This window comes from Podarcis pityusensis (genome assembly GCF_964106645.2).
Source record: "Podarcis pityusensis genome assembly, chromosome: 12".
In the NCBI taxonomy this organism is placed as follows: Eukaryota; Metazoa; Chordata; class Lepidosauria; order Squamata; family Lacertidae; genus Podarcis; species Podarcis pityusensis.
In genome coordinates this window covers 36,768,564-36,787,067 of record NC_138037.1, presented here as the reverse complement: position 1 = coordinate 36,787,067, position 18,504 = coordinate 36,768,564, and the positions used below count along the sequence as shown (strand labels likewise).

The window sequence follows — 18,504 nt, the reverse complement described above, 5'->3', positions numbered from 1 at the left end:
CTAAGTTGTACATCTGCACCAAGCTTGGCTGAGAATGGAATATAGATTTCAAAGATAGCCTCCTGCCAAAACAAGGAGATGGGGGAATCTTTCAGTTCATTTTTTAAACATGGGTACTCCGCACTAGAGAGAACTCAGAGTTGTGCCACATTTCCCAGATATTATGGTTCTTTCTAATAATACCAGGATGTTCTGTAGAAATAATTTTTTTCCTTGAATAGAGCAGAATAGTTTCAGACTGATGCATAGTACCAATTTGTTGGTTCATTAAAATCTTTAGCTTGTCTTGTAGATTGATAAGACCTCAGTCCTGTACACACTTACCTGGGAGTAAATCCCACAGAACTCAATGGGACTTCTGGATAGACTTGCATAGGATTGAGTTGCAATTCTCTTGCTATGTAAGGAGCTGTTTATTGGATAGGGGAGACTAATCTATTGATAACTTGTGCCATAAATCTGTTTTTACAAGGGGGAAGATGACTAATTTATTTTCCGGTAACAGAGTAAATTTATTGCAGTTGACTAATATTATTCTCAACAGCACCAGGATTCTGGGCTGCCTCTGCTTCTCAGCCAAAGTCGCATTCCAGAGTTCCCTTGAGCTCACTTGTACTAACACCAGTTATTTGCAAGCAGACTGCATTTGGGCTGCTCTGAGCCTTTCCTCAGTTTTTAGAGAATTAGGAGGCATAATTTCATTCCCTTCCAGGGTTTGCTTTGTGGTCAGGTATTTGCTTCCTCCACAGAGTTGGTGTACCTGCAGTCAGCTGAGTTCCCTCTGCTTAACATCTCAGAAAGTACAAAGTGTGCCCAGTTCCATTTAGGGCAGTGGTTCTCAACCTGTGGGTTGTTGGACTACAACTCCCATCATCCCTGAGCTCTGGCCTTGCTAGCTAGGGGTGATGGGAGTTGTAGTTCAACAACAGTTTGAGAAAGGCTAATTTAGGGTAAAACAAGCAACGAGTTGGAGCCACTCCCCTAGGAGAAAAGGCTGCAGCATTTGGGTATTTTTTTAGTTTAGAGAAAAGGCAAGTAAGAGGTGACACGATAGACATTTACAAAATTATACACAGCATAGAGAAAGTGGATAGAGAAAAGTTCTTCTCCATCTCTTATATAGTATTAGAACTCGTGGGCTGAATATTGGTAGATTCGGGGCAGAGTGAAACAATGTGCTATTTCATGCAGCACATAGTTAAATGATAGAACTCGCTCCCACAGGAGACAGTGATGGCCACTAACTTGAATGTCTTCAGAAGAAGATTCAACAAATCCAAGGAGGATAAGGTTATCAGCAGCTGAGAGCCACAACGGCCATGTCATACCTCCACTGTCAGAGGCCATATTCCAGTTCCTGGGAATTGCAGGTGGGCAGAGTGCAGTTGTGCTCAGGTCTTGCTTTGCAGGCTTCTCTTAAGCATCTGTTTGGCCGCGGTGAGGCTGGACTAGATGGACCACTGGCCTGATGCAGCAGGCTCTTCTGATGTTCTTAAGTTTTGTTAAGGAAAGTTAAAAGGACGTTCTCTTGGGTGGAATTGAATTACGCTGGGTTAAAAGGCTTGCAAAGAAATTGAATATTGAAGCACAGACTCCAGTCTTGACCCAACGTAGCTTGTTTTGGCCTGGATTCAAAGAACTGTGCAACTTACTCAATGCATCCCAGGGAGCGTTAGCTATGCCAAATGGATTCCTTCCCTTTTTGAGCAGCAGCCCCACCCCACGTTTACACAGCAAACCTGTTTTGGGATAGAACTTTTAGAAACAAATTGTGATGTTGCATATTGAGACGGGAGTTTTGGGTGGGGTGAGGTGTCTGTCTTTTAAAGGGAGAACATTACACCAGGCATGTTAAAGCCCCCTAGGTGTACTTAAAAGCATCTCTTCCACCTAAAGCACTCAATGTTCTGTTTAAATATTGAATAAAAAGCATTACAATTAAACTGTAAAACACAGCACAGACTCAGATTTGATTTTCTACTTGCGGCGATCATCCCAAGATTTGCCCTTCTCCCAACATGTATAATTTAAACTTGTTCAGATAATACAATAATTGCCCCATTTGTTGCAGATTATATCCTATCGCTTTTGTCCTGGGTTTTGCTAAGTAATACGCAGAGTAGCCATCATAAGCTGCTCTATGCCTGGGGGAGTCCCGTTCAGCTTTCCTTTTAAGAAATGTTCCAAGGGAGTATTACTTCACTGTTCACACTGACCTTTGCAAGATTTCAGCCCCAAACCCCAAATGTCAGCAATAATTGGACTTTGGTATCAGTCACAAATGTAATAAAACCTGTGACATTTGCAGCTTCAGTCCATAAGCGTGTTTGGCTCCAAAGCATCTTGCTGCCAAGTGATGCAATGGCATAATCATCCTACCCCCTGAAAAAAGTAGCTTTTCCTAACTTGTGATACAATAAACCACATTTCTTGTGCTTTTTGTAGTATCCAAAAAACCTTTGTGACGTATCTTAGAATAATAGAATCATACAAGTTAGAAAGGACCCTGAGGATCATCTCACCCAACCCCCCCTGCAATGCAGGAATATGCAGCTGTCCCTTACGGGGATCGAACCTGTAACCTTGTTGACGTTATCAACACCATGCTCTAACCAACTGAGCTATCCATTGCCGATCTATTTCTTATTACATTCATATCCTGGCTACTGTCCAAGGAGCTCATGGTTGCTTACGCCCCCTCCATTCCAGTTCACCCTTACAATAACACTGGGAGGTGGGTTAAAAAGGTAAAGGACCCCTGACAGGTAAGTCCAGTCACAGACGACTCTGGGGTTGTGGTGCTCATCTCGCTATACAGGCTGAGGGAGCCGATGTTTGTCCGCAGACAGTTTTCCCAGGTCATGTGGCCAGCATGACTAAGCCGCTTCTGGCTCAACGGAACACTGAAACCAGAGCAGCGCACGGAAATGCCATTTACCTTCCTGCCAGAGCGGTACCTATTTATCTACTTGCACTAGAGTGCTTTCAAACTGCTAGGTTGGCAGGAGCTGGGACCGAGCAACGGGAGCTCACTCGGTCGCTGGGATTCAAACCTTCTGATCGACACGCCCAAGAGGCTCAGTGGTTTAGACCACCGTGCCACCCGTATCCCCTGTGAGGTGGGTTGGGCTGAGTAATAGTGGCTTGTTATCCCCCACCCCACCCCAATTATTAATATCCAGAAAAAGAAGCACATTGCTTTCCCAACACAATTCCTTATTTCTGCCCCCAAAACATGGCAGGATAGCTTTAAGCTTTTCTCTTTTAGAACGGAATCTAGCTACTTAACACTGCAAACACAGTTGTTGTGTGAAACTTTTTCAGGATTCTGGTCTCCCTCTTTGCATTTTTACTGATGCACGGGAGCTGCCATGTGCTGCTCAGTTGACCTGAAAATCCCCCAGGCCATGTGGGAGGATGTTGCAGCAGCCCTTCCCCAAAGCAGTGTTGTTCCTAGAGCAACCAGAAACTACAGCAACACCACTATGGGGAGGAGCAACAAGGTGAGCTACTCATAGCCATTCTGCATGACCTCTGAATGGTTAGGGGGAAGAAACCTGCATAAGCAGCTTTTGTCTGCAGACGAGCATTTTAATGTTCAAATTAGCACCATTTAGCTTTTTATCATTTTAAAGCATTTTGGTAATACTTATTTCCTGTAATTTTTGAAAGCGATCCCCTTGCACAATGAAAAGAGAGGTTTCTTCATAAGCATGCAGTTCAACTTTTGAAAGAACCATAAAAAAAGAGAAACGATCAAGCATCATATTCTCACACATTTGCTTCCTATTAAAATAAGATTGCTTATTACTCGTTCTGATCAGTCATCCTTTTTACTGCTTCGAATGGACCAACGCGAAAACATTTTTGACACTATAGATTTGTAAAACCAATATGATGTGAATGCTGTGTGACAGAAGTTGGCTGTTTTATTGAGGGGGGAGAATCCCAAGTTGGAGAATCTTGTCATTCTAGAGAGACAAAAGTAATTTTCCTTATATTGAAGCCTTTTCACTGTTGACTACATTTTTGACAGCTGGCTTCATGTTACACATTAACAACACTTTGTTTATTCATGAATAGCTTTGGCACACTATGTGCCCAAAATAGAATATTTCTCCATATGCAAGCAAAGCTGTCTTGTGATTAAGAAGCAATGCAACGAAACAGTGTTAAACTTGAACATTAGTGCTCCAGAATATCAGCCTTTTTAAAAATTAAAACAAAGAACAAGCAATATATTTTTGTTGAAACTGGTGGAAAGCATTGTTCAAAGACAGAATTGCCAAGCATGCAGAAGAACAAGTCTTGCCCAAGCAGAACCAGCATGGCTTTTGCAAGGGCAAGTCATGTCTCACAAACTTTTTAGAGTACTTTGAGAGTGCCAGCAAGCACATAGATAGAGGCAATTCACTTGGCATGCGCTTAGATTTCTGAAAAGCCTTTGACATTCTACCTCACTGAATACTCCTGAGTAAGCTTAGCTGTCGTGGAATAAGAGGAAGGCAGGGTTAAATCTTGTATAGTATGTGCCACCCTGTTCCAAGCAGGGAACAGGACTGCGCGGCCTAGGCAGCAGAATTTAATCTATTTTCCTTTAAGTGGGTGGGGTGCACCAATGCTGCTTCTCACCCATTTAAAGGAGAAACCGAGCAAAATGCTCTTTGAACCAGCCTCCCTTTGCAAAGCTGCAGAGGGGATTTTGGCAGGTGGGCAACCCTGCTGACCTGTCAGATTTGGCCTGTGAGGCCAATCCTGCTCATGATGTGGCCCATGGAGCCAAAAAGTTTCCCCACTCTTGCTTTATTAAACCAACGAGAAAACCCACATCAGGGATCTATTGCATGGGTACAGTTAGCTCCTTACCTAAACAAAACACTGGAGGACAGAAGGTGACAAATTTGAGTGACAGGAGGCACATGAAAGAGCACCTTGAACAAAGCTACCGCCAAAAAAGCTAGCACCACAGAGTGGTCATGAAGCCATAATACTAAGCCCTGGGGTCCATGGGGCAGAAGGGTGGTGCATAAAATTAATAAATGATTAGGATAGGATGCCACCCTGTACTGAATCAGACCATGGGCCCATCTAGATTAGCATACTCAACACTGCCATACCCGAAGCCTTAAAACCACCACAGTCCACTTCTGTTGTTGAGCTCTCTGCGGATAGCGGCATCACCACTTGCCATGTCTTTCAGTATGCATGCATGGAGGAATGAGAATGTACACCTGATATTTTAGAAGCTTCAGGTTCTTTCCCTTTGTATGTCTGTGGAGGGGAGGCAGCTTAAGGGATCCGCTGGGAAGGAAATTGCTAAGTGCCTTTCTAGGGGATAGTAAACACAAAAAGGGTTAGATTAAGCTAATGGCTTTTCAAGTGCTGGAAATAGTCTGAAGGGGAATAGCCGCTACCTAATAACACAGCAGTGCAATTTTTGCTCCACCACAAAGAGTTGCATGTTTTAAAGTGGCAGCAACCACTTGGCAGATATCTGAACTTGTGCTGTAAGAGAAAGAAAAGATACCCCTTTTCTGTGGATATACTGGGATGGTATAGTGCAAGCATATGTTCTTAGTATGTGGGTTCAGATGGGGATCACAAGACTGGGTTGCAGAAGAATTTAGACTGAAATTATTGTCGAGTGCTGGCCAACAGCTCTTTTGCTGTCTATTACGTATTCTTACTTTTTGCTTCTGTTGTATGAGTCAACCTTTAGCTAGTTTATAAACTCTTTTAGTACAGCGGGGGGCGGGGGGACAAGCTAATTTGCAGGATGTGGTGATGCCAATTTCAAGCAGGCAGAAAATGGCAGCAGTGTCTAATTATATTGACACTGAATGAAAGTATGGCAAATGATCTCTCTGGTTGAATCTCTTGTCCCTGTGCTGTCTATGCAGGGAATGCATAAACATTAGTTACTTAAAATGGCTAAAGCAGCTAGGAGAGAAACATCTGGGAACCAGACCTTTCCTGTGGAACCATTCCAAAAAACTGCATTGTGTTTCCTTTACTGTAGTAAGTCACACTGAAACAACTTGCTTTGGGTTTCTCTTTCCCCCTCTCTCCCCTGAATTCAGAAATGAATCTACCCAAAGAACAGGAAACAAAATTCAGTGTTCTAAACCCACAAATTATTCACAAAGTAGGAGGTACAGTGGCTCATTCTGATGCTATCTATGTTGCCAAGTCACATTTGTCACAATTAGAGATATTTAGTTTTCATGAATGACTCTTAAATCAAGATCCCTCCCTCCTGATAGATATGCATGGGAGATGTCACATGACATGATTAGTTTCTGCTTCATTCTGCTAATATTATGCTTAAGGCACAGAATATTGTGTATGACAAATTGTTCTTAAAGTAGGGCAACTTTTTATTGCAGGCTTTTGTGTGTACGTGTGTGCACGCTTGGTCATTTATTAATGAAAACTATTTACCCTTGTCATTCATTAGCTATATTTTAGCATGAAGCTTATAGTTCATAATGTAAATCTGTTGAACTACTTGGTGAGCTGCAAATCTGAGTATAGGGTATGATGTGGAGACACAAAACACACGGGGGTGAATAATTTTGCTTTCAGTTTATAGTGAAGCAGAACTTTTTGTGCTTTGCTTTGTGTTGCCATGTGTGAATGACACCCAGCGGTCAGGAGTTAACCATAACATTTTGAACCACATTTTGTACGTCATGTTTCTTTATGGATCCATTGGATTCATGCCGTTTTGTTTTGAACCTGTAAAATGCATTTCAGTTAAAAGGGGTTTTGACTTCCAGTGTCTTGTGTTCTTTGCAGGTCCAAGGTAGAATGCCGTCTTCTGTCAGGGTCTCAAAACACTTTAAAAATCAAAACATATGGGCTTGACCCAGGTGATTCTAAACATGTGAAAAATCGCTGGTCATAAATCTTTGGGAGTAGCTGTTTGTGAGAGGAGCAGTTAAAATTAATAAGAGCCATTTTGTTCCTCCTTTTGCCTTACGGTTTCCACCTGCTTGATGTCCGCTATTTTAAATGGTAAGCCATTTTGGACAGGCGCCAATCTGTTTGTGCCAACACAGTGATTACTTGCAGGTACAAGGGCTGCAGAGTGTGTCTGTTTGTGTGTGTGTGTGTGTGTGTGTGTGTGGAGAGTCCCACCACCCACATAACCTTCTCATTTATTTATACTCTCTGCCTTACTGTAAAGTGCACACAGAAATCCACATTTGCAGGCGCTTCGTCTACACATTAGGAGTGTGTAGATTGCAAATGCCAAGCATCAAGGGAAACAGATGTTTGAGAAGTTGGGCCAAAGTTAGTTTAAAGTTGAGGCAAAACATTACTGAGATGGCAGACTCTTTATAGTTTGCGGTTTGGCAGGCATCCAGTAGGGAATTCATCTATCTGTATGAAAAATCAATGGTTCCTCTCGCCATGAGCCTAACAAATGCAGAGGCTTGGCACATATATGACCGTATGCTGTTTGCATTTCTGATTTGTGAATGGACTGAGTCCCAAGAAGGAATGCTTGGCAGCGCATCCAGCAATTGCGGCTGCCAGTTTTGATCATGCCATATAGATTTGGCTGAAATGCCAAGCACTGGGAGCCAATGGTATATGGAATATGAGCTGGAGGCATTCTAGGAAGCAAGAAGGAGAATGGCTACGCTGTGCTTGCATATCCTGGGCTAGTATCCAAAGACCTGCTTAGGCTCACCAAAGGTGTTTGCACTGGATCAACGAGTGTTAAAACAACAAGACTGAATTGCCCATCTCTATGCCATGTCACAAACTGCTTGAGAGTGTTGCGTCAGCTTCCAGAGCGATTTGCCATGTGGCACTGACTACAGGAGACAGAGCTGTAGTTGGAAGGAAACGAGTGCAAGAGCTCCCTTTAGACTTGCAGAATTAGTTTTCACAGTTCTCTGAATACTGACCCTGTAATGGAATCTATAAAGGTGAAATCATGATACAGGAACCTCTGTTCAGATTGGATGGCAGAACTGAAATTTTCTCTAATGCAATATATGAATAAGGCAGCTTCTTGGCTGAACTATTTTTTTTTGCAACCCCCCCCCCAAACAATCTGGGAACTCTAGTTTACAGAGCTACAACTCCCAACACCCCAAACATACTGCAGTACCCATGATTCTTTGTTTTTCTTGATGGGATGTGCTTTAAATGTAAAGTGTGTTTGCAGCCGGAGACTGACCAAGCATGTATGAAAATGACTTTTTGGTTTGTAACTCAGATAACTGACATAAGTGGGAAATATCAACAAGAACAAAACATTGCCCAAACACACTAAGTGCTTAGGAAATCTGCTTAGGAAAATAATGTGTGTGTTCACCTTGTGGAATGACCAGTCTTAGCTATTATCGCCACAATCTGAACTGAGCAAAGTCTGTGCAAGTCTTTGACCAAGTAGGTCCTTGTGGAAGTTTGGTTGTATGGTGATGTTATTTATTCCTGTGAAAAATGCTGTTTAAATCTCCATAATGGGTAAAAAGAAGAAGTTTGCTTTAAAGGTTTCATTACAAGCTGTTACACCACATTCGCCATTATAATTGTGTGCATATAATCACCCCTGTGTTCATGACCTTTAGCTGATGAAGCTAATAAGTTAGAGGGAGTTATCTCAAGAGGGCATTATAAAGGTCAAATCAAAACCTAACCTGTACTACAGCTAAGCATCGTGTGCTTTAAAAAAGTGTCTGAAAGTATCCATAGTACTAGAATCAACCATTACATGCAGGCATTTTGGAACTTCTTTTAACAATGATTCAGAGATCTGCTTAATTGCCTTTTGCCATTCAGGCAGTTCCACAGCCCTCTGAAGTTAAGCGTTTATGGTCCCTATTGATTTAGGAAGTGTTTAGATTAGGATTTGTGTGCATGTTAGCTGAGAGTCCCGGTGTTACTTGTGGTATCTCCTGTTCTTTGTGGCTTGATCTGTTTCCATGTGTGGTCTTTCTAGAACTCAGACTGGAGCCATTCTTTATTCATCTCAGTATTGCTGGTCTGTCTCTAGCAGAAGGTGTTGATAAGGATGCTCAAAAAGAGTCGAGGCAAAGACCTGTTGCCTCAGGTCTTTCCAATTGTCAGTATGCTTCAATAAGTATATATTCTCTCTTCTAACTTCCTTGTTTACCTCAGAATGTATTTTGTTGTCCACACCAACAATAACAGAGGCAACAGTTTTCCATTTTGTGTGAGCGTACATCTTCTTCCTGCTGCTTTTGACTAATGCCACAATAAATTAGTTAAGACTTTAAGGTGCCACAAGAATTTGTTGCTTGCTGCAACAGACTACTACAGACTACAGTGGTACCTTGGTTTAAGAACGGCTTAGTTTATGAACAACTTGGATTAAGAATGCTGCAAACCCGGAAGTAGGTATTTTGGTTTGTGAACTTTGCCTTGGAAGCAGAACATGTTGAGTGTGTTTCATTTGTAAACTGAGTCCCCCGCTGCTATAGGAAAGCACACCTTGGTTTAAGAACGCTTTTGTTTAAGAATGGATTAAGTTTGTAAACCAAGGTACCACTGTAATTGTTTGGCATGAGCTCACTATAAGCTATTAACATGATTTTATTTTTGATTTTAATAAGGAAGTTCAAAAATGGTGCTTCCCTCTCTGTATCATCGGAACCAAAGGGACTTCAATGTGTTTTTTCTTTGGCTTAGTTCACATTTTTCACATGAGTGTTCACTTTAACTCTGAGATGTTCAGCATAAAATAATGAGTTCTACAAGATTTCTTAAAAGCTGCTGCAAATGCTGAGATGTCTTCTGAAAGTAGTAAGGTCAAGACTAACTTCATTTTTCATGAATTTGCTTCTCTGATTTTTTTTGCATTAAACGAGGAGAGGGGAAGTGTGCTCAAAGAACAGGTGTTTGCTTTGACTTGATTTTATGGGTGCTTTCTTTCTTCAAGTGTATACAGCATAGAAGAACTGAACAAAGGCATTTTATGTAAAGCTGTTTCATGGGTAAATAATTACTACATGGCAGGTTTCCTCTTCTTTATTTTTTTTCTTATTTTAGTCTAACCCACCCCATCTGACCTCTCTCAACAGTCACCTTATTCTTGACTTTGTTTAATTAACTCTGCTTTCCTTATGTTGGATCAAATTATTGTCTTGCAGGGGGAAATCATTTCAGGAAGTGCCAGGAAATGCTTTATTCAAAGCCCCGCTGATTGCTTTTTCAAAAGATGTCCCACCCTGCGAAGCCAGCAGGAGTTGAGACTAACCATGCCTGCTGATGGTCTAAGTTGTCCATGGAAATGTTGCAGATCTCTGGCCACCCACAGAGAGCTGTGGCAGTCACTCTGAAGTTTAGTGTTTCCTGAGCCTCCTACATTTTGCCACACACTCGTCCTCTTTACCCCTTGGAAATGAAAGAGACAGAGAACCATAAGCGTGTGTGTGTGTGTAGATTTATAATTCTAACACGTTCAGGGCCTTTTTAAAACAAGATGATAAGATTTAATGTCCTTTTACTTAGGTACACAAAATAAAACCATTGGTTTCTGAACAGTTAGAGTATGCAAGCCTAGAAATAATCCCACTTAAATCTGAACACACCAAAAAAATGTTGTGTAGATGCTTATGTGTTTGTTATATATATGTAACTAAGTGGACTCTCAAATCTATTTACACTAACAGGATTAAATTTTTGTTAATTTACCCACAAAACAAGAGTGGCAATGAAACTTAATTCTAAATGGTGGTTTAATGTTACATATTTGTATATGTAATTTATCTTTCCTTAGAGGGGAAATCAATGTCTGAAATATTGAGGAAGTATTTTATTATCTTGGAAATTAGGGAAGAATGAGGAGACTCTGGCTTTCTTGTGGGCAATAGTTTGTATTTGTTTAGCCATAGCATAACATCAAGAGCATTGGGATTTGAACCACAAATTTAGTCCTTCATAAACTGCCTGCCAATGCAAATGAGGTATAATTGCAAAGCAACATAGTTTTCATGGTCAAATAGCAAAAAAATACAGAAACTCGGTAGGTGTGAGAAATATTTGTTATGAGGGTCTTTGTAAAAAGGACATTGATGTAGTGAACAATGTGGAATGCTCTCCTGAGGAAAACAGGCTGCGTTTTTAGGCACCAGACTAAGAGATTTCTATTCATTTAGGCCTTGGCTAACTAATATGGCCTCTATAGTGGTACTAATCTTTTAGTGGGGTGAGTTGGACTCCTCCTCATTATTATGTTATTGGATGAGCATTTTAGTTACATTGCATTATTCATTGCTTTAAATATTCTGTTTTTTGCTTTTATCTGTAGTATTTTATCCTGTTTAGTTGCTTTGACCCTTTATTTTTTGTAAAAAGCTACTGATACGGTGATGATAATATCCTCTACAACTCTTTTACAGGACGAGCAAAAGCACTTTTCCAATAGCCTTTTGTCATAACAGCCATCCAGAAAATTACAGCTTGAGAGTAAACAAGCACAATATTTTTAACTGCAGCTATGTAATTGGACCTGACATAAAATAGATTTAGGTGTGTCCTGTTGTATCACCATGTAATTCAGAAGGTTTTGTACTTATTTACCAAGGTAGCACCTGTCTGCTTCCCCCCACCCCACCCCAGAAGTCTTTGCAGTAAGCTGAGGAAGGATGGGCTCTTGGAAGTGTTGCCCATGCAAACAGTTTGTTTAACGAGGACACGAGAGAGGCAGTCTTGGTCACTCTTCTGTTTTCAGGCAATACCCAGAGCTCCAGCAAAGCAGAATCTGGACAAATGACCAGGTCTTTAACTCAGCAACATCTGTGCCAGCTGTATCTCAGAGTGGAGGGAGTTCCAAAGCTGGGGTGCCACTCCCGAGAAGGCTCTCCCTTCTCTAGTATGATCAGTTTTGAAACAAAAAATTGTGTACTTCTTAAAGTGGCTGAGATGACACTGAGCTTTCAAATAAAAATAAAAATGCACCTTGATACACTACAGGCATGAAATTATTGACCAATGCATTTTTCTTACAAAGGCAATTGTCTTAAGAATCTGCAGCAGTACTGGCTGATCAAAATTTATCCCAATGACCCTTCTAATGCTATCGGAATAGCAACTCTATGTGTTGAAGACTTCCACAGTGCAGCTGAAAGGCATGTAAATACAAGCTGCTTATTTGCAAGGATCTTCCAGATTTGCAAGATGATTGCTATGGAAACCACATAATGAAAACCTTATAACCATCTGTGTTGCTTGATGGATTTTACTGCATAGCTCAGCTGTTTGTGTTTACTGTTGCTAAAAGTATTGAGTAGAATATATTAACCCACAAACTGTTGTTATCTAAGGTATTAATTAATATTGTGCAATGACATGGTGTCTCTTAGCTAGCATAGCACAATACAGTGCTTGTTTGTGATTAGCCATGTTATTAATAAGGGCTAATGGAGGTATCTTAGTAATGAATACTAGAGCTTTTGACGGGAATCTAAACTGAATTGCTTACTTCAAATACATCTTTATCTTGGGCATAACTGATCTCATGACAGAAGTACGCTCTAGAAAGCTAACTTGGGACATTAACAAAACAACAACTACCTGATATGATTTTTGCTTTTTATTTCAGTTAACTGTATTTGTAGCATTCTAGTCATTCAGTTCCATTATATGCATTTTGTGCACACTTTTTGCATGAAGTAGATGCTTCTCAGCACATTCACAGTAAAATATGCATCTTGTATACCACTCTGAGTTCTTTTCTACAGCCAAGTGGTATATACAGTTTATGCACTAAATAAATAAAATACATGTTTGGTCTGCTAAAAATGCATTGCAAAATCTGGAAAAGTCTGCAATCCATCTGGGAGCTACATTCCAGTCTGCAAGCAAATTCTGGAGTTTGAGATTGGGTTTAGTCTATTGCAAAAAGTGGACCAGACAAATTCTTTCTCCATCCATAGTCACAAGATATTTCTACTTGTCTTTCATGGTAGTTTTGCTCCCCTGTTTATAACTACAGTACTGTACCCAGGAAGACGGGCTTCATGCATCTGATGAAAAAAGCAACATAGTCCATGATCTTCTGGCCTCTATCAAAATTTAGATCATATAATTTTTCTCATAAGATAGGAAGAGACCTATTGTCCTTTATGTAGTCATCTACAGTTCCTTGTGTTGATCTGAAAATCACCATCTATGTCAGGGAGGGGGACCACCACAGGATGTTGAGCTCATATCATCCCTGATTTTTGACCATTCTGGCAGGGACGAGGTGAGTTGGAATCTAACATCTGAGAAATCTGTACTAATTTGTTTAAAAGTTGCTGGTGCGCAGGCTGAGAGCCTACCTGCCTGCGGACTGTCTTGCCAGAGTGGTGCATGCTCTAGTTATCTCCTGCTTGGACTACTGCAATGCCCTCTACGTGGGGCTACCTTTGAAGGTAACCCGGAAACTGCAATTAATCCAGAATGCGGCAGCTAGACTGGTGACTGGGAGGGGCTGCCGGGACCACATAACACCGGTCCTGAGAGATCTGCATTGGCTGCCAGTACGTTTCCGGGCACAATTCAAAGTGTTGGTGCTGACCTTTAAAGCCCTAAATGGCCTTGGCCCAGTATACCTGAAGGAGCATCTCCACCCACATTGTTCAGCCCAGACACTGAGGTCCAGCTCTGAGGACCTTCTGGCAGTTCCCTCACTGTGAGAAGTGAGGTTACAGGGAACTAGATAGAGGGCCTTCTTGGTAGTGGCGCCCGCCCTGTGGAATGCCCTCCCTTCAGATGTGAAGGAAATAAGTAGCTGTCTTATCTTTAAAAGACATCTGAAGGCAGCCTTGTTTAGGGAAGTTTTTAATATTTAATGCTGTATTGTTTTTAACACTCGATTGGAAGCCGCCCAGAGTAGCTGGGAAAACCCAGCCAGATGGGTGGGGTATAAATAATATATTATTATTATTATTATTATTATTATTATTATTATTATTATTAATTTATTTAGGATGAATTGGGGCAGTGGAGGAGAGGGCTAGATCAGCATTTTTGAAAGACTAGTCTCCTTAGTTAAATTCAAATATTGGAAAAGTTTTTACCCTCTCCAGTTCTGGAGAAACTTAAAGCTGGTGAGAATTGTTGGCCTTGATACCGCAGTAGAATAGTTTTATAGGGTTTATTAGGAAAAGCTTTTTCCCTCCATTGTGCTGCATATTAACAGATGCTTATGCAGTGTAACATAATTAGGAACAGTGATACCCAGTGGAAAGGAGAGATAACTAACAGGGCATGTTTGTTCCTTGGATATAAGCCATAGGATGAGAGTGCCTCCTGGTGCCCCTAACAGTATATAGAAAGACATTTCTTTTCTTTTCTTGTCTTTGTGTTCCTACTTAGCCTTCTAAAATGTGTGGTAACAGGAAGCTGTATCCACTCTTCGGCATTTCCCTAGCGCTTTCCCTTGTATGAAGTGATGTCATTTTATCTGTACAAAATCCTTATCTAGTTCTTCTCTTGCCCTTGGCCACCCGGTGAGCTTTGTGGCCGAACGGCAATTGCAGGTGGGTTTATTTCCAAATCCCAGGACAACATATTGGCCCCAGCTGAACCTTGAATGTGCTATGTCAGTCTAAATATGGTTTCCACAACAGATCTACCCATTCCGGCTTTCTTGTGGAGTCTTGTACCAACATAAAATCTGTCTACGTTGGATGGTGGAATTGAGATCTACACAGCTGCTATGTTCAGTAAACTGTGCCCTTAACATCCAAACTATAATTGCTGCTTTCTGTGGGTAAGCAGCACATAACCAGCCTCTTGAGAGCCAGTGTGGTGTAGTGGTTAAGAGCGGTGGACTCGTAATCTGGGGAACCGGGTTCGCGTCTCCGCTCCTCCACATGCAGCTGCTGGGTGACCTTGGGCCAGTCACACTTCCCTGAAGTCTCTCAGCCCCACTCACCTCTCAGAGTGTTTGTTGTGGGGGAGGAAGGGAAAGGAGAATGTTAGCTGCTTTGAGACTTCTGAAGGGGAGTGATAAAGCGGGATATAAAATCCAAACCCCTCCTCCTCCTCCACCTCCTCTTCTTCTTCTAAGTGGGGTGTTGTGGAGCAGGTATTATGAACTGGTACTATGCCTTGCATGCATTTGACAAGTGCGAAACATGTCTAAATAGATGAGTGGTCTCATGGCTGCTAAAAATCTCTGTTCATCAGTTTGAAATGAGAAGTCACCAGCATGCTGTCACCCAATTTACTTTTTTTTTTTTTTAATCCTCTGTCAATCCAGGAGTAGTGTTGTGTCATGAGACAGTGTCCGGTAGTTGTGGTTAGGTATGTAGGGTTCAACAAAATGAATCTGGGTGCAGAGGTTGTAGTGATAGTTAAAGCAACCTTGTGATCTGAAGTAATTGGGGTACTTCTGAACGATGGGGTCTTCTTACCCCTGAAGCATTAGGTATGTGGTGTGGTATTGTTGTTAGCCGCCCTGAGCCCGGCTTCGGCTGGGGAGGGCGGAATATAAATAAAATTTATTATTATTATTATTATTATTATTATTATTATTATGTGCACCCTGCTCCTGGCATCCCAGGCTGAGGCTTATGCAAGAGCAGCCACGGTGTCCCCAGATTTTGTTGGACTACCACTTCCTTCTTCCTTGAGCATTGGCCATATTGGCTGTGGCTGATGGGAACTGGAGTCCAACAACAACATCTGAGGACCACATTGGCTAACACCATCCGAAAGGTATGGTTGGCTCCTTCCTTACTGAGTTTCAGGCTCGGTGTAAAGATGCAGCCATGTTTAGGGAAGTTTTTAATAACTGATGTTTTAATTTATTTTTAACCTTCTGTTGGAAGCTGCCCAGAGTGGTTGGGGAGACCCAGCCAGATGGGCGGGGTAGAAATAAATTATTATTATTATTATTATTATTATTATTATTATTATTATTATTAGGTCAGAATACTTGCTGCTTTGTTTTCTGAGTTCTAGGATTTCTGCTGTGGTTATGTTTAATCAACCGGGCTGTGTTAAATAGAATAAAATGCTTAAAATGGTGTGAATGTGGCCATAGCTTAGCAGCAGCTAAATTGCTTTGAGAATGTATGAATCAGTGGCACAAAAAAGAGTAAATTAGTTTCAACCACTTTTGCTTTGTTTTTTTGTTTGCTTAGAACCCATTAAGCTTTTAGGCTTTCCCTTTTGAAATGAAAATGTTAGCTCATGTTGACTTAATTGCATACTCTTTATGTGGTGAACCTTGTTGCATATGGTGATACCTTAGATTTTATCAGGGAGAACTGTGATTTTCAAGCCTGTCTCCTTGATGCGGGATAGGCCCGGCCATATAGCAACTTCCTTCAGGGAGCACAATGGGGCCGTGGCAGTGTGGGGAATAGAGAAGGGTCAGGAATGAGTGTTTGAATTGGTCCTCTGAATTGGTTTTCCCTCAGTGCAGAGGGTGCTAGGTGAGCTCTGTTTCGGGTGGCAAAATGGCTTGGCACAGCACTGCCTTGATATGCTACTAGCTTTCACTGTATGAAGGCGAACTTAACGGCAACATGGTGGCATTGTGAAAACAATGTGAGAAGTATTGCCTTGTGGGGAGCTTCATCACATCAAAAACCTGTGTCAGCGCTGGAACTAGAGAAGCCAACCAGTGATAATGACGCTTCAAGCCTCCTTCTCTTCCCTTCGGAGGACAAGGATTGGATCTAAAGCCACTCGAGTTATATTTCTAGTTCAAAACTGGGGTGTTTGTTTTTAAGAGGGACATCCAAGTGCTTGACCGTATTTCAACCTTGCTGTATGTGCTGACTTTGTGGCCTCCTTGACAGGCAAAATTTACGCCGCCTCAGCCACACTCTGTATTTTCTAAACTGTCGTGGGCTATAATTCCTGTAGACTAACATGTTTGTTCAACGTATTGCTTGTGTCTGCAGAAGAAGAAGAAGCAGCACCGGCCAAAGTGCCAGTGAAGGCTGAAGAGTCAAGGAAACCGAGCCAAGAGAACCTTAGCAATCCTTCAGGTACCTTTTGGATTCCCAGCCTGTGTTTTGCCTCCATTGCTTTACGTTTACTTTCCGGTGTTTGCCTCTCGCCCATCCCAGCCCTCGGCACAGATAAAAGCCTTGAAGTTTCTGAAAGTTTAACTGATTTCTTATGGCAGGAGAAAGGTGGGGGGCGGCGGAATCTGAATAGCACCATTTAGGATGCATGAAAATCGCTTGAGAAGGATTTATAAAGTAAGCCAATTTATACAAGGTATTCCTTCCTGAATTACTTTGTAATGACTCAATTAGCTTTCATTTCTTCACAAAGGAGATTTAGCTGCATAAATTAGCTTATCATCATTGAGGAAGTGTCACTGCTAAAGGACAGTTTATAGATACAACATGCAGTTCCTGTCAAACCTATAAGAATGTAATATAGACATCTGTGTATACTTTGTGCTTGAGCAGAACAGACTTCTGTCATTCAGAGACTAACAGGGGACAACAAGTTGCCCAGGGGACCAGCAATGTAGACGTCTCTGAAAAGGTCATCTTGACACAGGCTCTGACAATCGACCCACAGCTCTGTCTTCTTTGATAAAAATCAGATAAACTTAAGACCACTAATTGATCTGCAGCCTGTTTAAATGTTGGCCATGCATATCTTCATTGCATATGATTATACCACAGAAAGCAAATGAACTGGGCTAAGAAATGCCGGTGCTCAGTGACAGCAGAATGGAAAAGTGACGGCAGCATAAAATAATCAGAAAAGGACATGAAGTGCCGTGAAGAATGGCCTCTCTCCACTGTGCCTTGGCAACTTGCCCCGTGCAAATTAGCACTTCATTCGGGAGAGCAGGGTGGGGACTGGACACGGCATATGAAGCCCTTGGGTTAGGGGCAGCCTTCTTTGCCGCTCTTAAGAATCAACTTAACCTCTACTTTGGGAGCTCACTCTCTTGCCACTTTGAGCTCCGTGTTGTTTTTAACTTCGAAAACCAGAGCTTGTCCCTTATCAGGACAGTTCTTTACGCCCCAGACACCAGCTGAGCAAGTGGCTCAGGGTTGCAGCTGGGCCCTACAAAGGAATGAGCCCTAGGGTTATCTTTCTCGTCATATTTGCTCCACATCATTCTTCCACTGCTGTCACAGAAAGGGTGGACGAGGAGTGTGTTCAGGAAGTGTCTTGACTGTGCCCTTCCTCATATAGTGTGTGGAGAGGAAGCAGGCCTGATTTCCGGCCTCTCACAGGAAGCTATCTGAGCAGGTTGTTATAGACAGTTTGGGTTTGGGTTTGCCGTGCACAGGAAACAAGGGGGTGAGTCATCAGATGTTGCTGTCAGAGCGGACCACTACAAAACAAGCATTAAAGAAATAATAATTCTCAGCGTAACCTTGGCAACGGGATCACGGAAGCTTTCCAGTAAATAGACACGTTCCCAAATTAATGCGATGTAGGCCAGCCCCGTTTCTCAGCCATTATAAAGTGAGTGCCAGAATCTTTTCTAAAACTGTAGCCTCTCCTATACATGTTTACTCATAAGGAAGTCCCAAAAGTTTGACA

At 41.8% G+C, this 18,504-nt stretch overlaps 1 protein-coding gene across 2 annotated transcripts in view; it reads left to right on the top strand.

Moving 5' to 3' along the window:
* SKAP2 (src kinase associated phosphoprotein 2) overlaps positions 1-18,504 on the top strand; it is a 99,957-nt gene that overhangs the window by 61,293 nt on the left and 20,160 nt on the right. Inside the window, exon 10 of one of the 2 annotated variants that reach the window (XM_080975038.1) lies at positions 16,887-16,973. In XM_080975038.1, coding sequence (XP_080831164.1) covers positions 16,887-16,973 — 87 coding nt within the window. The remainder of the gene's footprint in view (positions 1-16,886; positions 16,974-18,504) is intronic. The other variant, XM_080975039.1, reaches the window with a different exon arrangement.